Here is a 26538-nt window from a genome sequence, read left to right as displayed (position 1 = left end):
TGTAGAAAGAGAAATAAGTGCCAAATGTGCTTTTGTTTAATTAAATATCAATTTTGAATGGTAAGGCACATAATTTGAGACATCTATGTCTTTTCCAGAGGATTTTAGGTATAACTGATAGATCTTGTAGGAAACTCAGTACTGTATTGACTGAGGATCCTGAAGTACTTCCATAGCTACAAACCTGATGTTAGGATGACTAAGATATAAAAATGAGTTATTTGATTCTTCTCTGTGATTTGACCTAGTTTCCATTGAACAATATTAAGATGCTAATATTAAATTAAGTGTGAGTTAGACCGGAGAAAAGCTTTAAAATGATAAATTGTAAAGAGTCTCATATCTGGTTAGAATAGTTTCCATAGTTGTGTATTTTGTGATGGCTGTTCCCTCTTAAACATGTTGCCCACAAATCCAGCTTTCTTCACGCATTCTTAGTATAAATACTCTCTTTGACAAGTCAGTCCATTTTTAGGTCTTCTCTTTGCCTACCTTTATACATTCCAATACAGTTTCATTTACATATATGCTTTTAAACAGCATATAAGGCTTTTAATAACACATTTGGCAAAACAGGTGTTTTAGATGGACTTTCTGTCTTTTTAGTTTGATCATGAAATTGAAATGAACTGGCTAAAGCTATAGAGGATGCAGTGACTATTTTAACTCCAAAGAAAGCACTTTCTGAATACAGTGAGGTTAAGATAGAAACAACTATGATTACACAATAAGCTGAATTTTCAATGCAGGTTCAGCTAGATGTACCTCATGTGCCTTATTCTGTTCATGTCTCTCCTGAGCAAGTGGTGGAAGCAGTCTTACCCTGCTTTTTGTTAGTTCTGTGTAATACAGATCAAGTTTTGCAGATAGACATGGATATTGTAAGTAAGCATAAGTAACTGCTCAGATTCTAGTCTTTAAAAATCTGAAGGCTGTATTTTCTCATGTGTTTTTGTATAGCACTGAAAACACCATTAGGAGTAACAGATTTAACATTAAGCCTTATTTCACTTGTATCCAAAGGAAAATTTTTAATCTGAATGTGTAGAAAGAAATTTGAGATCCTTTCATTGACTCATTGGACCAAATGGAGTGCAGTGCAGCTGACTGCTTTTGGTGAAGGTAGAATAAAACAGTATTGTAGAATAACAATAGTTTTATACCTGTGAGCTTTGAAGGCACTGTAGTGTCTGGATAGATTTCTATTTTGAATTACAAACAGCCCATAAAGCATTTTCTGCAGACAGACTGACAGCATTTTATATTGTCTTCCATAGTCAGACTTCACAGTTTTATATTTGTCTGAGGCAGGACCTTCACTGCAAAATAAGTAGAAAAGGGGAAGAGGTACAGTTTCATTAAGCTCTAACATATCATTGACTGTCAGGTAGGTCTTGTTACACTGTCCATCCTCATTTAACTATCCCACAAGATCTCTTAATGAAGTTAAGCCCCAAGTTCACTCCAGTAATTCTGTGGCAAGAGTTTGTGCAATGTAACAATTCATCACTTGTCAGGAAGGCACTTTTAGTTTATACGTTTAATAAGGGCATCCTCTAGCTTGGTTAATTAGAAGTGAACAGTTTGCATATTTACTAAATGCGGAGTGTCATTGCCACCACGGCCTATTGCCTACATGAATTATTTCTCTATCTGCAATAAACAGCTGGGTAATTATTACTGCCATAATCAGATAAATTCCCTCTGTAAGGCTTTTCTTACATGGCAATTCTTTGAACTCATCCAAAGCTGAACAAAATTTATGAACTTCAGCAGCTAGGCCACTTTTTCATAGCATAGTGTCCCTGTTCCCTATTTCAAGGACATGTAGAGTATCATAAATATTGTGTAAATTAGGAGGATAAATATGATTACCTAAAGATTACATATTAATAAACTTGATTTTCAAAATATAATTTTCAGGTTGTAACTGATTACATTATAGCAGTTCTGTTTTATCTAATTGTAGAGACATGACAGGCCATCGATATACAGGGTATACTAGGTTATCAGGGAAGAGCTCTAGCATTTGAGGAGTAAAGACTCATGAAAAAGTATATAAATATATTTTCATGTGCCTTTTGGAGTAATTTGAGCTGTTTAGGCCATTAGAAGTATGACAAATTTTATGTGCTATTTATTCAAATCACAGCAGTTCTTTTGTCATTAAAAAAAGGGATGGTTCTTTTTGGTGGGCAGTTTTCAGCTTAATAATGAAGCATAGAATTTAACTGCATGAATGTATGTGTTGCATTAAAAAATGAGATATTCCTTTTATTTGCGTACACACAATTTTGTAACTAAGCTTGCTTTATGCTATCCAAATATTCCAACTCATATGTGAGTGTAGATATAGATACAATGGTGATTACTTAATTTACACATGCAGCTTTTCCAGAATGTGCTGGAACGTAGCTTATTTTTGAGTTCTCCAAAGAAACAAAAGAAAATCAAAAGACTTAAGTGTCAATTTACCTTTAGTGTTCAAAATATGTCCTGTATCTCTCTACTGAAACATTTTTATTTCATTGTTAACTTCTTGTTATGTCTTCCTCTACTAGACTGAAAACTCCTTTCATATTTAGCATTAGTACATTAATCTACCCACCTTTTAGTATTCTTTGTGCTAAAGAGTGGAGGTCACTTGAAGGTATTGTCTCTATGCTTAAAATAGTTTTTGTGATAATTTTCAACAGACTTTAAAATGCTATCAGCATGAGAACTCAGTTATGGTGGCTTTTTTTTTTTCCTTCTCCTGTATTGTCAGCTTATGCATTGATTTATATTTTATAATTTTATATTGATTTATATATGGTAGAGCTTCTTCACCTCTATGAATCCTACTCAGAATACCCCCTTTAAAAGCTATAGTTCCTCATACTGTAAGCATGTGCAAAGCTTTCACTCATTATTATCCCCCTTTCAAATCCTTCAGATTCTTCACCTTCTAGGGATAATTGCATAAATCCATTAAGTTGTTTATCCTTGCCAGTGGAGCTAAATTCCAATGTTCTATCTTGAACTTCATAGTTCCTACAGCTTTAAACCAAGTCAACATGATGAAGTATTTCGATACAGCAATGTTTTCGACCTCTTTTCTGCAAGTGGGTTATTCTTTTCTTATCCAATAACTAACTGATCGCAGAATGCTTACAGCCTCATCTAACGAACTAATTTGATCTTTCAGCTTTCATGGCACCCAAAATCATGCAGCACTCATTAGCCTCTTGTACTTGGTGGTGGGAGGCCTCACCACCACCTGGCATTGTTTGGCTGCTCAAGAAAGGATATAGAACTCACATCAGGAAATTACGTGGTTAGGTATAGACAATAGAATGTAAATGTTGGGTGTACCCTTTAGGCATGAATAATGGTATGCCTACATATATAATTATATGTAGCCTAATTAATGTAGCGTGGTTTATATGATGGAGCCCAAATTTCAGACAACAGACTTTAATTCTGAGTGTAATTTTTGCATGCTATGCTAAAAAATGCCTGATTTTGGGGGAGTGTTGATTACTTCAGGCTTTTCAAGACAGTAAGAGATAAGATTTCCTACCACTTCTGCTGTACGTAATAGGTCAATATATAAAAGCTCTCCCTGCCTTGCCATTGTGAAACCTATTTAATGTGAACAAAGTTTACCATTTTATTTGCAAACATATGCAGACTTTTATATGAAAGTAAGTGAAAAATGTGAGCTGGGGAGTTGACCTCAGTCAAATTGTTTCATAATACCCTGAGAAGGTAAATCAACTTAGCTGATGACCTTTAGAAGTTGTAATGTCATGTTTGCTTTCTAAATCACATAATGTTGAGTATTGTAAATGTTGCCATATATTAAAGTAAAAGGAATACAGATATGTCTACATTGTCCTGCACTGCAGCAGAGAGATAACAGCCTAAATGAGTTCATTCTAGTACTGGGAACAGCTTAACTGTAGCAAAACATATCAGTGTGCTTTCCTCTGGTTATTACAGCGCAGATGGTAGCATATAAAGTCTTCTGGGAATTGCAGTGCTAGAAGGAAACAGATACTTTCACATGACATTCACTAGAAAACTTTCAATGGTATTTAGCTGTGGTAGACATCCTCTCTTATATGTTGCTGGAAAAACGAAGAACATGACTGCTCTCTTAGCAGCTTAGCACTGACACTGTGCTGGAAATGACCGCTGCTGCTAAACTGCTGTCAGGATAATTTGTGTAAAGATTTTGTTACTCATTCTGGACCAGATCAGCTTTGTTATCCCCAGATACCAATTTCACTGTTTAAGCTAATCAATCAGGCTGATTTTTCTGTTTGTCAATAGCAAACAGAAATGGAACAAAAGCATTTTTCCTGTTATGGTTAGCTTTCGTAGTATAGACTTGAGCATAAAAAAGTTGAACCAGGATACTTGGATCCAGTTCCTCAGACAACAGAAGCTTCCGTGTTATATTTACTCTTATGCTACATCCATAATGGGCCAGATTTACAGTTTAATTAGATCAAAATAGTTAAGCTAACAAAACAGCTTTGTTTAAATCAGACCTTTAACAAATTATTTTTAACTTCACAACGTTTTGTGCTGCCAATGAATCTGAGGTAAACTCAGCTGAAGGATTTTTACACACAAGGGAATAAAAGCCTTTGAACCAATAAGCTTGCATGTTTCCAGAAAATTGAATTGTTTGAAAAGATTATATATTACCAAAAAGTAGGTTTTAAATAGGTGTGAGGAAAACTTCTGTATGAATTGTTGTTTAAAACTTGATTAGAAGATTCTGTGTAATGGATTAGTGAAAATACTTCCGTTTTAGTTATAAACTGGCTCTGCAGTCAGTATTTTGAAAAGCTGTTGCCTTCTCTTCAGTAACGGTGTAGCTGTGGAAATTGGAAGGGTAAGAAGGATACATCAGTCTGTTCTTTCCTATCATCTGGTACATGCTGTGTCCTGATCTCCTGATCTGCACAAAGTATTCATTCACTGTATGCCCTTCACCACTCTGTTCACTGCATTTCCTGTGTAGTATATTGATCACATTGTGGACCTTGACAGCTGAACTGGTATGTCACTTAATTCCATTGTCAGTATACACTATGTGATTAAGAATAGATGGACAGAGTATGTTCTACTATGTGCAAATTATAATGGGATTTTAAGGTGCTATGAATTTCTTTCTGAGCAGAAAAAAGAATAGAAACTATAGGGTGTTTTTCATGCCCACACATTAGCTTTATATATTTTAATTTTCTTCATCCTAAGGATTCGTATTAGTTTCCTGTTCACTGCAATGACGGAGCACTACCATTCCTCCAGATTTGAAGAGAGTGTCACAATTAAGTTGTTGAATGGGTTGATGTAAACATAATTCATATTTAAAATAATAATAAAATAAGAATGTTGGACACCCCTTTGTGGTATGTCCACTAGGCAGTAAGTTACCTTGTACCACTAATAACTGCCTCTTTGAGCATCTGTTTCACTGCAACTTCAGATCAAACATTTTGGTCAAGTGATGATAGCAGGATACACAGGAGTATATATAATGGTAGAGAGCAGTAAGTGGGTTGCAGAGCCCCTTTATTCTGCTCAGTAGATCAGAGCGGGAGTGCTCAAAATATCAGAAAAAGGTTAAGGATAATCAAGCTGTCTGATGGTACATAGCTAACATAAGTATGTATATGTGTGCTCTGTTCATACTTAAAGTGTGGGGCTCTCTAAAGTATTTTTACATCCTTGCCTAGTCTGTACATTTATTTATTTTTTCCCCAGATAGAATAGATGAAGTCAAATGATATTATCATGGCAGGGCATATTCCATTCTCACTTCCACCAATGTAATGTGAAATCAGGTGACATAAAGAGGTGTACCAAAAGGATTGTCCCACTAATTTCATATTTACTTTCATGTTCTGCATTTGAGCAGGGAGGATGATATCTAGTCAGGAAGGTAAAATCAATTTAGGTTATCTCCATTTATGCTAAAGTTGCCTACTGCCTAAACTGCAGGAATTCGATGATTTGTGGTCTGAACTGTTTAAAATCACTATAACTTTATACTCGTTGGGTTACTCAAGGCAACTACACTAATTATTGATGTTTAGTGGGAGGTGTCCCTGCCCATGGCAGTGGGGTTGGAACTAGATGGTCCTTTCCAACCCTAACTATTCTATGATTCTATGATTATGTGTTCTCAGATGCCCTTTAGTTAATATTATAATTTTATGGTTATCTTGTTAAAGGACCACAGAATGCCAGTGAAAATGCAAACAGAATGCAATAGTTTCATAAAATTCAATAAATGTATGTCAGTGAGAATTTATAAAATGATGCAGTTCTATGTAGAATTATTAAAATCTGTATATTACTGAAATCACCACTTGAAGACCTTTCCAAAAGTGCCAGGAGCAATATTATATCTGTATTTTTAACCTTTATACAGACAGCAGGAGCACTGTCAACCGAATTTGCATCTCGTAGCTGGAACCAGCACTACTGCCTACTGCATAATGAAGTATCAGAATAACAATAAGTTACCTTGACATATGAAAATGTTTTCTTTTCAAACTATATAAAGCAAATAATTTTATCATTAACAAATCAATAGCTTCTTTAGGTTTTGTTACTCAGGATCATTTTGAATTTTGGGCTTTGAGCACATTGATAATATTATGTTTATTTTCAATTTCCCAAAACATTCCCTATGACAACGAAAACACACTTTGTATTAGCCACTTCTTTAATAAAAGAAAGCACCCTAAACTTGCACCAATAAACACTGATATTCTTCTGTGTTGTTGAACTCAGTTTCAGGTCATGATAAGATACTCCAGTGATCAAAACTTACAAAGATATTCCATAAAAATCTGTGTGGGAGAAACTCTGATTGGACTAAGCTTATATGGGAAGCCAGGTTTGTAGGAAGGTGCAGTAGATGCTGTTAATATACTGAGATAAGACTTAAGGTACTGAAAATACTATGTGCTAAAAACATTACCCTCTTTTTCAGTCATAGCAGTTTAGTAAGCAGTACTGTACCAAGCAATAACAAGAAAAGAATGCTTGCCATTGCTCAATGAACCAAAGATACATGCGAACAAAGAGAAGGCTGACAGTGAGTGTTAAGGGTTTAATCCAAAAATCATTTAATTTCAACAAATTTTTCAATTGACTTTAATGGGATTTGGATTTATTTTCTCTGGAAAGGCATATATGTCGAAGGTCACAAGCATGAAACTTCTCCGTAAACACATTTACATGTAAGCTATCTGGAATTCTAACTCTATTTGGAAGTTTATGTCCTTAGTACCACTTATGCTGATGCACAGTTTTCTGTATGGTAACAGTGAAACCCTCTTCACAGTGCATAATGTGTTAGTATTAATCTGCTAATGTGTGAAATAGTATATTCATATCCAAATACTTTTAGATTCTCTGCTTTTTGCTCCTATTCAAATTCTTGAAAGAATGATAAAGGAGATAAAACTTTCAGGTTCCAATAGCTTTAGAATAAATCTGTATTTATGCTAAAACGTCTGTGCTTTCCAGTCAAGCAATGTTTGTACTACTACATACCCCTTATTTTGTACTGCCTCTCAGAAGAGAATCATCTTGGGAAGTATTATCCCCAAGACAGAATTGTCTGCATGTTCTGTACAACTGTACAGAGCAGTATAAGTCATGACAGAAATATTTTAGCACAACTGACAAAATGTGTAGGCTGCAAAAGTGTGTTGAAAATCATTTGTAGCTGCTTAAAAAACCTCAAACTTTTAGTCAATTATGGTACAGCATTAGTGAGGACATTATGACAACAAAGGATCATGGTGATTTGAATGCTAGTACTGTCTGAAAAGATCAGGAATTCCACTGGACTTCAATAAGTATTTTAGGCCATATAATTTCAGCAAATAATGATTAGTAATCATTCATTCAAAGTAATCTGGTAAATTCAGTTTAATGACAATGGGAAATATTTTGCATCCCGTATTCATTATATCTCTGATGCCAATTTATATTTTTATCATTTCTAAATAACAATGAAATCCATATCCACGGCTGGGAAGAAGTGCATGAGTATGTAAAGAACATGAATTAACTGTACTAATATGTTGCTAAACATTTCATCAGTTATAAATAGTGAGACTGAAGCTGAATAGGGGACTCTTTAATCAAAAAGGAACAAGAAATAGTATTAAATATGTAATATGGATCATACACTGATACTGAAAGTAAAGTGAAAAAATAAAAGAACAAAGTTGATACTGTATGCATTGTCTATTTATTCATTTGTTTATGATTGATCTATATAGAACAAAGACTTTCTAAGTAAAAATGCTTATGTACCTCCAAGCAGTGACTGAAATCTGCACCTTAAGGACAAAGAAAGGTCGCCAATCTCTCCAGCTCCTAGTTCTTTGTCAAAAATGGACACGGTTAATGAGGTTTGTTTGGTACAGCACAAATTCTCAGACACAGATAGAGATCCTTTCAATGGAAACAAATTTGTTTGGCTTTACCAGGTTACTTAGCGATTAATAATAGCCTTGAGATGCAGGTCAGAAAGGTCATCCTCCCCGCTTGCCAACACAATCTAAAATGTGCAGCTAGTCCGGCTCAGCAGGCTTTGAGGCCCCAAAACGCTATGCATAAAGTAAAACAGGCTATTTTCCAACTTCTTTTTTCATATTAATAAGCAATTTTCAAGAGAAGAGTGGCAAAATGGGGGCCATGCCACTCTTAAGTAATTCATTTATTTTGCAATTTAATCTTATGTTGGAAAAAAATTACACTGCTGCAAAAGCATAGCATGGTGATTTTTAAACGTCAGTGTGCTTCATAAGTAACCTTGTGTGAAATATTGTATTAGCAGCCTTTAACAGTAAACTGCAACAAAAAGTGTTTCTGGAGAGTGAAACAGACCTGTACGTCTTTTCTGATTCTTTTTTTTTTTTTTTTATTCTGGTTTTTAATTTTACATCTGAAATAAAACATGTTCAACTGCGTAATATTTTACTTATTTTAGTTGATGAAAAAGATTGAAAGATAGCTTGAAACAAAAATTCTACATTGCAACTTGTATTTAGGGATGTGATTTCATGGGGTTCATATTTATAGAACAGTTATTGGTCTTTCACACATTTTGATGAACTAATATAGCATTCTGATAATTAAAATATTAAGAATAAGTCTGAATCACAATTTTAAAACCACTTTCAGGAGCAATATGACTTTCCCATGGGATTATTCATATCAGCAAGCTTATCCATGTGCATATTTTGACAGGATTTGACCCTTGTCCTTGAGTGTCTTATTTGGTACTCGCTGAAAAAACTGACACTACAAATGTGGACCTCTCTAAATAATCTGTTTTGTGGGAATACTGGAATTACCTAGATATATGAATAGTGTCTTTTTCTTTGCTTTTTATTTTCTCATAAACACGCATGCTTAAACAAACAAACAAAAACCCCAAAAAAAGCCCTAGAATTTACTCACTTAATTAACTTTTAAACAATCTAAATGCTTGACTGAATATGCTTGGTGGCTTTGGCATACAGGTTAATTTGAACTAGCTATTTCATAATAACCAAAATAACAGATGTTAATCAAACTAACCTTTTTTAACTGGGTCAAAAAAATTCCATAACACCTGCACTGTGCACAATAGCATGGAATTTTGTTTCCTACAGAACATTCATTCACTCAACTCTTTGCATAATTGATGGCAAGCCTGGCTCTATGAAAAAAAGCCATTGAAGAGGAAATCTACATCCATTTGCTGTAAAAATTTTTCTCCAAACATTCAGTTAACATCATGAGTTTTCTCTATTCTTTGCGAGCTGGTATTCAGTACAGTTCCTTCTTTCTTTTACAGTGATAGAATTTTCTATAACTGAATATTTCTGAATACACAGACCCATCCCTTTAGACGACACTATGCGTTTGCAAGCCTCTGTCATGCCGTGGCTCATAAGGAATTTCATTCATGTTTCTAGTGGTGGCCTGTACTGTTGCTATCAGATCTGTGTAAGAAGCCTAATGCCATGGAAACTCCTCTTAAGGACATTGCACATCAAATTCTTCTGTATGCCTGCACTCTCAGCATTGCAGATGGCTCAAGGATCTAGGAGTGTATGTCAACTCTTGTCCTGTGTCTACTGTCCTCTCTCATTCTAGAAGATCTTCTCTCTGCAGATCAGGAGGCTTTGCAAGGTGTTAGCTGAAACATAAGTGAACAACTTTTATTTTTAAACCATTTGAAGGAAAATCACTAAATTATAATAATTTGTGCTTAGAGAAATTCAAACTGAGATGATGCTGAAAGATAAAAAAAGGACATAAATGAATGCTGTTTTATCAGGCTATAAAAATACGCACATTAGCATATTCTTCGAAAGAGTAAGCAATATGAACTAAATATACTGTTCATAGTTTTTATCATTTTAATCCTGTTTCTTCGCAGTTATATCCATGTAGAATCCTGCCGTTGTGCAACTGAATGAACTGTAATTTTGCATTCCAGTGGTGTCAGTATACTGTTAATACATAACAACAGAACACTGTGAAGCTATAAAAGTGTTAAAGTAAAATAAAACATGAGCACCTCTTTTATTGCTGTAGTATAATTAGCAGACTTATCTTATTACAGGAATGAACTCCAAAAGTACACAGAAATGATGGAAAATGAAGAGAAAAGGAAAGACCTGGAAAAGAAAGAAAAGAAAAAGAAATACCAAGCCCGAAAGATGCATTACCTCCTTAGCACCGAGCAGGTTGGTGTACCTGTCCCTGACAGCTCATGCAAACCACTTGGGCCCCCAGCCTGACAGAGATAAACTAGCAGGCTGAATGGGACATGACTTGTTGAAAAGATAACACAAAGACACTACTTCGAGTTCAATTTAGCGCTTTTCTATAGGCAAGAGCAGGTACCATGACTATTCTGTGACAGTAGCTTCATAGAGGCAGCATCAGCACTGCTGGCAGAAAGAGTCCACGTCAGCAGTTTGATCTGCCACTGTGATAACACAACATGAAGGGCATAACCTCGCTTTAAAAACTCATTTTGACTGGCTTATTGTTGTGTTGTTGCACTTGTCAAGAGGTAACAAGTTATTAAGCTGCAAAGGGATTTAATTTTTTCCTTTTTCTTTTTCTTTTAATTGAGCAAATGCTGGGATTGGTGCTGTGTTCTGCTTGGGTTTAGGATAGATTGGAAGTTCAGGTTTTCAGCTGAAGCTTTTTCTAGGGCTGTCTGAATCAACTTATTTAGCATGATTGTTTTAATATAGAAATGCCGCATAAATTTCAAGTATTTCTGGAGTAATTTGCTTTGTATTGATTAAAGTGATATATTTCTATATATCACTTTATTTTTCTAAGCTTTCTTCCGTAGGCTGCTTTACAGACAGGTAAATATGGCAGTAGATGTATCTTAGACAAAATGGATATGGCTGGTAAAGCTTGTGAGTTTGCCTTTTTTTAGTCCCCTTTTGTGAACTTATGAAAGATTTTGTGTCTGTAAGTGTTCAGTGACTGGTTGTTCTTCAGATGAATAAGGAATTTACATGCAATCAGGGAATGCTGGTATGAACTAAGCGTCTGCTTTTCTTAGGTTGTTAATTGAAATCTCTGTGTAAGAACTGTTAATCCTAAACAACGCAGGAAAAATACCATGGCACTTAGTGACAAAATACTTAATCTTTCTGTTTGGGAATCAATTGTGGCCTAGCCAATAAATAAAAATATAGTATAATTAACTGGATATCAGTTATGAAAACTCAATTTATAAATCAAATGTAAGTTATTGTATTAGATAAAAAAAAATAGTAAAATATTATTAGAGCATAGCATAACAAGTTTTCTGAGCGGCTTTTAGATACGGGAGCTAGTTAATAACTGAAAGTAGTTCACAATAATTTATTTGTCCAAATACAGGTCTAGAATATTAAGAATAATCTGTGCAGTATTTTCATAGTGTGATTACTGCAATTCCCTCCTCTTCCTGCCATGCATAACAAGGTGCAGTGATGGAACTGAGCCACCTCATGTATCAAGTATGCAGATGTTCAGGCAGGTTATATGGGCAGCATTGCAAAATACATATTTGCAATAATTGTTTCAAATGTATCTGATAGTTTTGAATCTTTTTGTTTTCTTACAAGCAAAAAGAGTGAGAAAAGGGTGTTTACTTGTTGGCAGAAAGGAATTAAGGAGTTGTTGCTTCTCAGTTCTAGTCAAGAAGTACATGTCAAGTCCCATTCTCCACTCCCCATAAGCTGAAGCCGAGAAACCCTTCTCAGAAGTGTTGCAATTTAAACAGGGAGATGATCAAACATCACAGTATTGCACAATGTAGCAGATGATACAGTGATCCTTTCTGGCCTTATAGTCTGGAATCCTTTATTGATTTCAGAATTTGCAATTCTTATTCCACAGGTTATATATGTATATATCATATTACATATATATGTGTGTGTGTGTGTATAGATTGTGCCCATTCCTGATTGCTAGCATTGTTTTACATGTCAAAAAGTAAAACCCATAAATGCTAGTGTCATGAATGTACAGGGATGTCTAGTATGTATGTAATAACATGGACTATGATGAAGTCAATGTGTTTTGTCTTTTTCATTAATTAACTTGCTATTCAAGCATTTAGTTACTGCATAAACTGTTACCTTTATAAAGAAAAAAATGAGAAAGAAATGGATATCACACTCTAAATTAGTATGCATTAGTTGTTGTTAGTGGTAGTAGGTATATACACATAGTCATACATAGCCAGATTTGAGCTTGCTTTGATTACTTTCCAAGGCCATCTGGAGCTATAACGTGGGGCTCAACACAAACCAATCATCCCTGTTGAGAGGTATGGTATATTAGCTCAAGAATTGATGCAGTTACACAGCTCCTGCTCAGCTCAAAATAGCGGCAGAATAAGTGTGTGTATGCTTTGAACTCAGGAGCAAGGAGTTTGATCTGCCTACGAAGTATTATATAGGCACACCTACATTTAAGTTGTTTTGCCTGCAGTCCCCCACATTTTTGAGGGGGAGGTGTGTGAAAATTGAGTACCATTGCTGTGAGACTGACATTCAGGGAAATCATAGAATCATAGAGTGGTTTAGGTTGGAAAGCACCTTAATATCATCTCGTTCCAATGCCCCTGTCATGGGCAGGGCAGGGATGCCTCACACTGGAGCGTGCTGCCCAAGGCTCTGTCCAGCCTGGCCTTGAACACTGCCAGGGATGGAGCATTTACCACTTCTCTGGGCAACCTGTTCCAGTGCCTCACCACCCTTACAGTAAAGAACTTCTTTCTTATATCTGACCTGATCTAAAATCATTTTATTCAAATTTTAATTTTTAGCAAAGAAGTTTAAGGAAAAGAAAGTTAAAACAAGGTATTCGCATAATCAATGATTACTAATAGTAGTAATGCTAATTGGCAGTTACTAATGATACATACTTGTGATTTATATTAATAATAAAATTACCAGTTGTCCTTCTGTGAAAGAACAATGTTATGCATCCTGCCAACTTGAAAACACAATTTTTTGCTTTGCTAAAAGCAAGCTACAAATTTTTTCCTGTAGTACCAATTGTATCCATGCAACACAAATGTAACCCAATTTGTAGGCATAAAAGTAGGCTTAAAAAAAGAAAGGATATTTTTTATTTCAATTTATTTAGTTGCCAAATAATGTCTGCAGAAATAAAGCATGAGCTATAAACATCATGGTTATGAAATACTGAGGTTTTAATCAAGTTGTTATATATGCCAGTAGTGTCAAAACCAACTCCAGTAGCATCTTACACACATGAGATTCTTTTGTTTGATTCCTATAATTATGAAAAAAACAAAACCCAAACCCAACTGTCAAGTCTGTGCCCTTCTTATCAGGTGGTGAGTTATATTGTCCTTTCACTCACTGGTTGCTTGTTGCAAGAAATTCCAGTGTAAAATACAGCAGGAAGTAAATCTGGAGGTGGCAACTGCCCAGCTAAATCCCATTTTCAAAGTAAGATTCTCTCTATTTCAGATTCCAAAATGTCTATATATAAAGCAATATTTCCCTTGTCTGTTTTTACCTTAACAGCATGATAAATTCCAGCAATTTAACAAACCTTTGCCTGTGTAAAGAATATTTCTTGTCATTCCTTATTGGTCATCACACAGTAAAAATAGTAGTGCAGGTGTATTTTTTTTGTTGATTTTACCTGGTTTATCACGAACTGCATCGCAATTTCTTATTGCAGCACAAAACATATAAAGCTTTTCTTATTAGTCCCTAATAACAATATGCTATTGCTACTACAGTGGTAATGATCCTTTTTTTAGTTGTCATTAATAAATGAGCTACTTATTAAATGTGGTTTTCTATTATAAACATGTTTACTTATGAAGATTATTCTTCTATATCCCTGTAGATCCCCTTTCTGTATTAACAAAATAATTAAATAGGTTCTTACTTCTGCTCTTTGTCATATTCTCAAGGCTGACATTTGTAGGAAGGGCCATCCTTTGCAAAGTGCTAACAAATGACCTTTAAAGTCAATGGAAAATAGAATTGCTGAATAAATTGATGGCACTTGGTGGAAGTTGGCATGAAAATCTCACATGTGGTGGATCATGTGTTTGCATGATTCTTGTCATTGATATTTCCAACCTTCAAAAAAACATAACAGATGTAAACGTCTAAGACAGTAAAAAGTTCTAATTTCAACAATGAGAACTGAGTTTTTCAATTCTTTCTCTGTGTAACACCCATACTCCATAAGCAATTCTACTTTAGGGTAATAGGAGTCATTTACCAAATTTATGTGGACTCTGGATTAGGGCTCTTGAGTATAAAGGCAGCAAAACCATGCCCCAAGATTACTTTTCAGCTTTTGTTTCTCAAATCAATTTTGTTTTGATTTTCTTTAGTTATTGTTGAACTTAAAATTATAACACCTGTATCAGTTGTATCAGTCATTATCTTGTCTGTCAGTTCATAGAGTTAAATATTTAAAATTCAAATTCTATTCAATGCTAAGGTATTTTTTAATTACATTATTCCTATCAACAGAAATGGCAATTCATAAGCATTGCACTGATTGTGTATGTCCTGTTTGTATGCTATTGGAAATCAGGAGTTAATTCTGTTGAAGTTACTGCACTTATATTGGGTGTAAATGTTCTAAGTGAGGAAGAAAAAACCTCCACAAAATCCTTCCTGGAGCAGGTTAATGAATATTCAGAAACCACAACTGATTAATATGCTTCTAACCTAATGTGCTGTCCTGTAAGAACTTGAAAACAATTGGTCTGAAATGACACTGTTTGACATCCACTCTGTGTTTGGACACCTGGCAGTTTTATTCTTACAAAGGTTAGGACTCAGTGGATAAAGCTCTGGCCTTTGATCTTCAGATCCACAGTTTAAGAGACAAGGCTGCAAGTTTGGTCATTGAGCTCAGTCCCGAATGAACAGTCCACATCACAAAATGATTATACGTAATTTGTTACTGCTGGCAGCGTCTGTTCAGGAAAGACCAAGGACTGAGCTAGCATGAAGAATGAATTAGCTATTACCTTTTACATTTTATTTCCTCCCTCTTTACTGTTGTAATTTTGTTATCCTGTCTCTAAAACATTCCAGGGATGAAATTATCGTTCGTTATAACTACTGATACTTCCTGAAGATGAATTAAAATGGTTGATTTTTGATTTTTTTTTAATGTAGGTGTCCCAGTCACTGAACGTCCCCACCTATCCATGGGTGTTTAATATCCACTCATCACTTCTCTGCCAAGAAGTCTGATATTTCTGAGGTCTTTTCAAAGCTTGTACCATAAAAAATCCCATTTAAATTAAAGAGTAGAGAGTGAGCTTTCCTAGCTCTAAGGCAGGCTTGCAGCTACATTTAAATAGCATTAGTATATAAAGCACTTCATGCCGCAGTGTTCTGTTTTTATAAAACATGATTTCCAAAGGATTCTCAATTTACATTAAATCCTTGTGACAGTACTCGTGACATGTATGTTTGATCAGCTAGCCTTCTTCATGTATTCACTTCCAGCTTGGAAGCCAGATGTATCAGTCCATTCACAGGTATTCACTGCGGGAAAATCGTTCAACTCTTGTGCCTCATGGGGCACTATACACACCATCTCAGTTCACTTGAAAGGAATCTGAGTTCACGTTGCTTAATGTTTCTGTCATAAAGAAGGACAAAGTAAGGTAAGCTGCAAGCAGCCAGTAACTGTTTGTGATTCTGGAAGACATTGTACTTGAACAAAGAAAAATGTTTATGCCTAGAACTAATATTCCAGTTGGTCTGAATACCAAAACTGACCTTTAAGCGATTTACATGCACAATCAAGAATTGTCATTTCTCTTGGAATTTGAATCTAGTTCTTGTCCTTCAGGATTACGCATCCTGGGAACACTCAGGACTGCAATTCTGCTATTCAGCACAGTATCATGTTGCTGTAAAAAGAAGTGCTGGAAGCCACCATATACCTGGTGTGCATTCTGCCAAAACCATTAAGGCAAAGTGTACAACTTCTGTTTTGCTCATATCCTTTTCAATCAGCCTTTCTTTTTCTCTAAGAAGGGTGGTTGTCTCCCTAGAGAGGGCAAGTACAATCAAAGCCAAAACCAGGCTGGCAAGTATGGTAATCTTCATGCCCAGAAATGGGTAACTCTGTAGATTAGGGAGTAACGGGAAAAGGCTGGGGAAGTGCTATTTGCTGATATCATAATCTATCTCCTATAAGAAGTAGATGGCTATGCACAATTTCAGATGTATTTCTTCCTGGTGTCAGAGAGCAGTTCTTCTTTCCCATTCACTCTTGCCCTAAGTCTCCTTCTGGCTCAAGTAGTGAATGAAAGTGCTTCCAACAGAAATCAGTAATTTCTTTCTTTGCCATACTTCACAGAAAACAAGATACTTGCATCCTATTTTTAAAGGTAGTGAGTGAATGAACTTAAAAATTGAATAATTTTCAGCATGTTCTGTGACAGTATTGCAAACTCTATTTTTCCTAAAGGCTGCTTATTATAAAATAATTTCAGTTCATTTGATAACTGGGTAACTGTGCAAAGAAACGAGAGTTTACACTTTAAAAAACAACCGGCATTAGACAGATCTTAACAGCAATAGGGTGTAAAGTTTGAGTGCTGTTTTGTGATTGATCCTATGCAAGCTCAGGTTTCAAAGGCATATCCATGTAGACATGGAAATATTTCTCAGAGCTGCTTCTAAATAGCTTGTTACTAGCCATGTCACTCATACTAAGCCTATGTTATTATAGCACAGTGGCATCTCTGCATCTACCATGTATTGCAGCATTTAGCATCTCTGCATCTAGCGTTAGTCGTTTAAAAATCCACTAGCTAGAAAGTCCCTGTACTTAAACTGTCTTTTTCAGCACCTGAATTGCATAATCTCTATTTGTGTGGATTTTTTTCTAGACAACAAACTTCTTGCTCAACTCCTGTGGGCAGGATTAATGGCAGAGTTTAAAGGACAAGCTGTGTGATCTATCAAAAGCGTACATGCTGAGATCTTAGAAAAACATGACCACATATTGTGTATTACTGTCAATTGGGGTGGCAAAAGGGTTGGATTGCTGCAGAGTCAGAAAACTGGGAAGACTGAGTTTCATACTGAATGCTGGCTTTGTGTATGATGTGGCACACACATTTAAGAAAGAATCTATATTGCAAGGAAATTACAATGTAGTGCAAATATCAGCTAGATACCTCACACACAGAGCCACATGCACACACATTTGCACAGAGTAGAACTCCACTGGCATTCCTGAAATTGTTACTGGGATGTATGGGGTTGATGTGTAGTAGTCTATCTGGTGTTTTTGTAAGTGTGCTGTGATGTAAGGTCTTTCTCGGGTAATTTTGAAACTATTATATCAGAAGTACATGCTAAATAAGAAATAAGTGCATAAGAAGAGAGAGGTTAGGAATGGCTTGGGACAAGTCATGAAGATAAAATACAATATTTCTCAACAGCAAACCATCCTGTTGATTAAGAAGTGGTGCTGATGGTATCCTCGCTTTAATGAGACTTCAAGATGAGTGATGTACACACCAGTTCTTTTATTTTTCAGCTGTTAGGCAAGTGAAGAGCATGATGGTAAAGTTCTTTCATTAACTTGCACAGTTTATTCAATATTCAATGCTTTTGTTTGGTATCTAATAGGTACTGTTAATTTGGGAATTGTGTCTGTCCTGCAGTGGACATGATAAAACCAGTATATCTTCCCCCATCTATTGTTTTCTTTGCTTCCAGTTTTTCTTTTTCAAGAATCTTTCAATAACATCTTAATCTTTTTTTTTTCTTAGTACGTCACTGTTTTCTACTAATTTCTGATACCTGTACAAATCTGACTAACATGGTTCTGCTCCCTCTTCTTTATTCTTTCCTGTATACAATACTATGACCGTTCATTAAACCTTCACCTCATTGTATATTGGTCTCATTGAAGACTGCTTTGTTAAATACACTGCCGCTTTTTGATTATTTAGTGATTGTCTAATCCTACAGGTTTACTACAGCAAATTGTTTAATAAATCTATCAGAATGTATGTCTGTGAGAGAAGATTCACAGATAAGCACAATGCAACAGATGTGAGAAACAATAAAAAACGATGAAATATTACATTGCTTAGGTGCATGTATATATTTTTGAAGAAGTGAATGAATTCTGTATTTAGCAATTATTTAATTAAAAAAGGAAATTTCTGTATGATTTCCATCGCTATCTCTTAAGAAAGGCTTCTCCTGTCTTCTGATATATTGTTGTCAGTAACTTCTGGTGTACTAAATGGTATAATTACAAAGATTTTTCTCAATCCACTGAGAAAAGGAGTGAATTTCGAGTTGCCTTTTTTTTTACAAAGCTAATCTTTTCCATTATGAAAACAACAGTAGATGGGAGTTTTAATTTTAAATATGTAAATGATATCACACATTTAAAGGCTCTAAAACCTTCTGACAGGCACAAGTAACTTTTAGCCTCAAAATAATCCTGTGAAGTAAAGAAATTCTGTGTATTCATATGTGGTTATTGATACATAGAAGAATACAATCACCTTCAGAGATTATTCTTCATACTAAGATCTTTTATTCCCATTTATACAGGGTGGTTGTAGAAACAGGTTGGTTTTCTGAGATTCCTAGAATTTGTATATAATCCCATGAACAATCTCAGCACTTCTTGAAGAAAAAATGGTAACAGTAATGGAATTTCTCATTCCTATTTTTAAGATAAAGTAATTCAGCAAGTTGAACTGTATTTTTGTGCTTGTTTTGAAATCACTTAGAAGTCAAATGAGAAGTCAGCAAAAGAACTTGGAATGGTTTATCTCTGTTTTGTATCTTCATCATAATATTGTTTCCCGTGCCATCACTCCCTCATTCAAGTTATTATCCCTGATCTAGTCAAGTCATCAAGAGCCTGCATAAGAATTAGATTTGACAGAGTAAGCCTTAGAGAAAGAATCAATGAAAAGTGGATACATTTGGGAGGTGCCTCTGCATATGCTGGGCTGCTGTGTTTTGGGTGTTGTGCCACAGCAATCCATGCATTAAACCAAGAGTTTGTTTCTGTTTTGTCTCTTTGCCAAAATACCAAAGCAGTTGCTACCTGTTTGGAGACTCAATTACAGTTTGGTTTCCTGCAATTGAACTTAGTGCTGTGCAGGTTTAGAGGTTGATTTTATGGTCTGTGGCCAGGGTACTGGACTGCAGTGTTTCCTTAACACCTCATTGTATAGTCCATAAAATTGCAGCTAGGTTTACTTATAAAAGTGCATTTAAAATGTGATTACACTATTATTTTGATATCAAGCAAACATTTCATAGATGAAAAGGACTGAACCAAGCTTTACAGTCTGAAGGCAAAATAACAATAATTAATGCTCCTGTTACTTTGTTGAAACCGAATATATACTAAGCAGAAGACAGGTGATTAATCCCACTTGAAAGAATATGCGCTACTCATCACTCATTTATGAATTCCTCACTCTCTGCATAAAAGCAATATCTCAAACAAAGCTAAAATATCTTAGGTACAATGATAGGCTAGGCCATCCAATTCTTTTTTAGATGAAATTCCTGAGAGTATATTTTTATAAGGATTACAGGATCAGGCCTAAGCTCAGTGAGAACTGAACCTACATTTATAAAGCTTGGTGACATTTTTCCTGTTGTCAGCCACGGTAAGGAAATTTTACCTCGAACTGGAATGTTAAACCACATTATTGTATTTTCCCCAATATTTGAATAAAATTTACGCTATTTTTCTTAATCATTAATATAAAAATGTGTTTATATTGGTTTAAAAATTGGAGATTATTCCTAGTAGAATATATTGTAATGTGGTTGAAACATTTTGGTGTTTCAAATTTGAGTTCATGGACATAGTTTTATTATACTTGTTGCTAGAACAGTATTTGCAAAATTTTTATAGATGGCTCTTTCCCCAGTAAATTTTATGTTAAAGATATTATCCTTTTATTTTCACTACAAATGGAATAGTCTGAGAGCCTGTAGTAAACTAAGTATTTTGAAGTTTTAAATTCATTTTGTTTTACAGACATGGTTGCAGCATCACATAAACAGGTGGGTTTTTTTTTTTCTTGTGATTCATTAATGTTTTAAGGTATTTCTTTTACCTCCTAGAGAAACTGTGTCTGAGGATTAACAAGATTGTTCACTGGAATTCATGTGGAAGCATAACAGCAGAAGCTGAGAAATGATCATGTTTCCTTTTAGCTCTCAGCAAGAGTAATTGAATGTTGAATATCTTACTAAACACTGGACTGTGACAGTGTGTTAACACTCTGACTATCTCCTAACAGCAGGGCAATTATTTGCTGAGTGGGATTTTTATAAATCCCCTGGCAGTAGTATGTCCTGATAATTATGATGAAGTGCACTGGTCAGTGTTGATTCAGCAATCCCATCTCTAGCAAATATTTCATTCACAGCTCTCCTTCATGCTTTTACTTTTATGGCTTTTAAAGATCTCTTACCTAACCTCTCAGCTTGCTTAGTTTTTTTTGCAAATTACACTGGAGCAAAAAAGGATTTTCCAGTTAAGTACCTATTTTGCTCAAGTATTTCCTTTCTCATTTAACTACTCATTGAAAGACCAGAGTGAGAAAAGAGGACTTTATTTAGGTTCTTACTATGAGAATCACTTGCAAAAGGCTTCCTACCTCAGAGCTATGTTTTCGAAATTAAATGACTATTGAATGAAACATTTATAGTCATGATATAAGTTGATTATTTCAGTCTTTCAGAGTTGATATGGAAAAGTAATTAAAATAGAGCATACCTTTATTATTGTTTAGATAAAGATATTTTAAAGATATAAGGATACACTTTGCATTAACTTAGTGTTTGTGTTTTATCTTCAGCTTAAGTTCTAATTTTGCATGTGTGTAATTATTTGCAGTGCAGTAGCTACACTGTATCTATTAGGGACTATTTTGTTTGTAATTTATGTAGACTTTAAAAGCTTAGTCAAGAAGTAAGAAAGAAGAATAAGAAATAATACCTTCATTGCAGCATCTAAAACTGTTCACATTTTATTATACTACTTGGGGTCACTGACCTTTCCTGAAGAACTAACCAGCATGAACAACACAGCCCTGTCTTTCACTTTTTACCTCCCCCTTTTTCTTTCCTTTCTTCCTTCCCTTCTTTCCATTTCTTTTGCTGCTGCATTCCTTCATAGTTTAGCTTTCAAGGCAAACTCCTTAATAATTTCTTTGTTGTATTCTGGGTAAAAAACAGTTAAGTCTTTCTCTCCACATAGAGATAATAAATAGGAAAAGACAAAAATGGATACTCTGCAGCATAGAGTAAATATAGGATTAGAGCTAGAAGCAATAGAGAATGTAAAAATAAAATCTTTTCTTTGCTAATGTTCATTGAATTAATATTTGTTTGCTTGTGATTTTTTCTTTCTTTATATGCAACCAATAATTATAAAGATAAGAAAATGATTGGCAGGAAACTAAATGATAGAGTGTTAGAAATGCAGAATGATTCAAAATATTAATGTAATTCTAAGGATGGCTGGGTAACAAATGGTACATTTGCCAGTATGCTTGACCTGACACAATTAATATTGCAGGTCATGCTTGGGTTTCCATGATGGAAGGTCTGAGGCAGGGAATTCTAGGAGAAAAATACATCTATGGTATAACTCATTTCTCTCTCTTTTTAATATTTTTTTATTTTATTTTCCCTGATGAGTCAGAACCATAGTTTAAAAAAAAAATATCTCTGCTTACACACCTCATTTGCCCTATTCACCACTGGGCTACCATTCACCAGAAGGGCCTGATGCAAGGAGGTCAGTAAGAAGCTATTAACAGAGTGGCCTCCTGAGATTTCTTTGGTCTTATTGAGGTGGAAGTTAGCATGACAGTACTGCAAATAACTCAGTTGTAGGGTTTTTAACAGCACGGATTTCCCCATAGTATTTGTCACTTTAGGAAATTGTTCCTGGATGTCATGGTTTAACCCCAGCTGGCAACTAAGCACCACCCAGCTGCTTGCTCATTCCCCCCACAGTGGGATGGGGAAGAGAAATGGAAGAGTACAAGTGAGAAAACCCATGGGTTGAGATGAAGGCAGTTTAATTGGTAAAGCAAAAGCTGCACATGCTAACAAACTAAAAAACAAGGAATTCATTCACCGTTTCCCATGGTCAGGCAGGTGTTTGGCCATATCCAAGAAATCAGGGCTCCACCATGTGTAGCGGTTACATGGGAAGACAAACACCATCACGGTGAATGTCCCCCCTTCCTTTTTGTTCCCCCAGCTTTATATGCTGAACATACCATATGTATGTGATATCCCTTGGGTCAGTTGGGGTCAGCTGTCCTGTGCATCCTCAGCCAACTTGCTGGTGGGGTGGTGTGAGAGGTAGGAAAGGCCTTGACTCTGTGTAAGCACCACTCAGCAATAACAAAAACATCCCTGTGTTGTCACCACTGTTTCCAGCACAAATCTATTACACAGCTACTATAAAGAAAATTAACTCTAGCCCAGCCAAATCCAGCACGCTGGAAGCTGGCTTTGACGAAGTCCCTTCTTAGTTGTAAAGAACATGGGTACAGAAAAATGTGTCATTCTCCCTGCAGACAAGTTGCTTTTTGTAATCTATTATAGTATTTTGGAGGGTAACATATTTTCTTACAGATGGAATTGGAGAAAACAGTGGGATTTGTATTTGAAAATAGTGGGAATAGTATGATAGTAATATCTCAAGACAGATACTTTGCTACCATTGAAAAAGCAGCATTAACTACAATGGTTTTGTAGTTCAGAGAATATCGTGTTAAAGTAGGGAAAAGATGAAGTAACGCTTTTAAGACATTGTACTGGTCTCAAGAAGATAAGCAAATTTATTAAGTACCAAAAGCTTTGATCCTCCAGATTCTCAGATATCTGCAGACTGCCAGGTCTCTGCAGAGGATAGAGTGAATAGGGCATTCATCAGCACACAGCACATGTGCAAGATATTACAAAAATAAGACTCTGATTTGACAAGATATTTAAAAATGAATGGAAGCAGTTTGCCAGAGATTGATCTGAACTGGGAAGTAAAAGCAAGCTCATCCCCTTGTCTTTCCTACCACACTTTGCCAATTTTAAATCTAGGCCTAAAACCTTACCACTAACCTTGGGGAATTTAGAGTAAATTAGTATTAATTTTATCTGTCTGGATACTAACTCTGCTGATTGCTCTGCTATCTGTCTGATTGAATACTTCAACATATATAATTAAAATGTAAAGTAATTAACAAGGGTTGCTTGAAAATTATTATTTAAAAATGCACTTCATAATCAATATTGACCCAGATCTTACAAAGACTTTCAGCTGTAGCAGAAGCAACAACTTTCAAAGTGTCCAACTGGCCTCACTAAAACTCCAAATCCATTTTCATAATCGGTACACTATCTGTACGTGTTTAACCTGAGAGTATGTAAAAAAAAAAGAACAATAAAAGGTGGTTCTTTGTTAAGACACCTTTTCAGCAATAATTCAAAAGACACTGCTTCAGTGGATTCCACAGCTATTATGGCTAATTTTGGTTTCATTGAAAGTGCTAAAAACCAATTGTATTTGCATGCCTTGAGATATTCAGTAGCATTTCAGTGTCTGAATCCTGTATGAGCTGTATTTTTTTCTACTGCCAAACATTTAAACAAAAGAAACATTAAGTAAAATATACATAGTGTCTCAATATAGATTGCAAAATACAGTTTCAGAAAGCCATTATACTCCTGGAGCCATTTATACTTGCTGTAAATATGACTAACAGAGGTAATGCTGTTTCCTAGAACTCAGCCAGCACACGGCTTTAAAGTTATCCTTGCCTGTAATTCTTCAGAGGAAAATCAATTAAATTTTTTAAGATATTGTACTTTTCTATCCTGGAGAAACAAAAACCAAAACCCAAATTTGCGCTGTGTAGGGTGAAATAATCTTATGGTCTTGGGGGTTCAAAATTTCCTTCCCAGTTTGCTCTTTGGATTGTACTGTGGGAGAACAGTAGCTCTCCCACTAGCTGGGGACCTTTGAAGACTCATGGCATGGCTAGAACACAGTCTGTACATTAGGTAGGGTACAAAAGCTGAATATTGATGGTGTAAGAATGGGTAGAAAGATGAAGTAAAATACTATGAGCAGTTCAGTGAGATGCGAAAAAAGGTAGTCATGAGCAATCACTTTTCTATTTTACTGTCCTTACCAGAGTGAAGGCAAAATTTAATTGATCTGAAAGTAGGCAGATCTGATGACCATGGTAGGACTAATGAGTGAAGAGCCGTAATGACCATGGCATGGAGATGGTTTGTATATCTGTAGCATGGAATCTAATTTGTATGGGAGAGCTTTACTGTGGCATTTTATATTTGAGAGAACATGTGTAACAAGTATATAGTGTAAATGCATTCAGTAATCGTGGAACAGTGCAATAAAGCCCAAGACAACACATGGAACTTGTGTTTATGTAGCACTTAGAGGTCAGCGAGAATTCATGAGCAAAAATGTAGTGGGCTGATAAGAAAATTGCAATAGGGCAATGTATGAAATAGTGCAAAATAATAACATTATGAGAATCTGTAACTTTAGGAGATGTTTATGTGAATAAGAGCCAGACTTGTAGAACCAAACTTTAAGGATGCAGCTGGATTTAACAAATCATACCGATGGAGCTGTAATTTCGTATTTACTCCAGGGATCCTGCTTGCTAGCTATTTGGAGCGTGGATCCCTGCCATTTTAGTGTGGCATCCTGAAGAGCTAAAGGAACAACCAGTGGTTGTTTGGCATACACGTTTCTACCATTTCCCTCTATTCATGTCCTCTTTCCCATTGGACATTTAGACTGTTAGGGTAGAGGAATAGGTTATGGGGTTTGCACTAAGAGGGGAACATATAACAGAGGGCCAAAATAAAATGTCGTTAGGGCCAGATCACTTAGAGAGTTCAAGAATATAGCCCATAAAATTTTGAATAGCCCAACAATATTTTGAATAAGCTACCATCTCAGAATATTTTTGTCCCCATTAAACAATTTTTTTTATATCAACCATATTTAACTGTTTGGGCAGAAGAAACTGGAACGTCCCAGTAGGATATGTTAATGAAAAATGCATTAGAGCTAACTGGGGAGTGTTCAGTCCTCCCAGCCCCAAGAGATTAATACTTTATGAAAAGGCTGAAACTCTGTTTAGTTTTCTCATGTGTCCTCAGTAATTTTTCAAAGGAGAAATGCAAGATTTTTGACATTTAGTCTTTTCCTTACCTTTCCCCACATCACAAAACTGATTTCTTTTCCTACTACTTCTATTCAATACATCTTAGCAATTAAAGCTATGATAAAAGCAAAGGAGTATACATTTTGACTGAGCAAATCTACTTTGAAAGTCTTAAGAATATTCTGAGTATACTGTTATAGAAAATATTCTTAAATCAACTCAGTATCTTTAAATTAATTTTTGCCAGGTGTATTTTAAATATATATCATCTGTTTTATAGATGATTTAGTGGCTTTGGGCAATATGGTGTAAGAATTCTCACATTTAACAGTTCATAATTAATTCTGTACACTCACATATGTCTATTTGAGACTTGTTTATATACAAATAGAAAATCCCTACATTTATAGGAATGATTTGAGAACAGTCGAATGATTTGGGAACAGTCTGTCGCATAACTTTGACTTGCTAGATAGTCACAGACTGTTAATGACACAGATTACTAGTTCAGTATTTGAAATGTATGCTTTGTGTTAGTAACTGTTATATTAGATCACACTGGTGATGCAATTAATAATGTATCCTGAAAAAATAAAATATCAAATTCAATGAAGAAATCTTTTAGCTTAATTCACAATTCAGAAATTTTTATTCCACATTCTTGTTTTTCACAAGCTGTATACCATTAAAACTGAATACATTTGAACAGTGAAAGGAATTTTATGTGAACATTTTGTTGGAAAAAA

The 26538-nt window shown here is 35.2% G+C and overlaps 1 protein-coding gene across 1 annotated transcript in view; it reads left to right on the top strand.

The window, feature by feature from the left end:
- Positions 1-26538, top strand: part of SPATA17 (spermatogenesis associated 17) — a gene marked incomplete at both ends in the record, with an annotated part of 79745 nt that overhangs the window by 21930 nt on the left and 31277 nt on the right. The window contains 1 exon segment of the mRNA XM_080616018.1: positions 10643-10766. Within this exon segment, the coding sequence (XP_080472144.1) occupies positions 10643-10766 (124 nt within the window).

This window comes from Psittacula echo (assembly GCF_963264785.1).
Source record: "Psittacula echo genome assembly, chromosome: 4".
Taxonomy (NCBI): domain Eukaryota; kingdom Metazoa; phylum Chordata; class Aves; order Psittaciformes; family Psittacidae; genus Psittacula; species Psittacula echo.
Note: the sequence above shows the minus strand (reverse complement) of the source record. Positions and strands in the feature narration are given on the sequence as shown.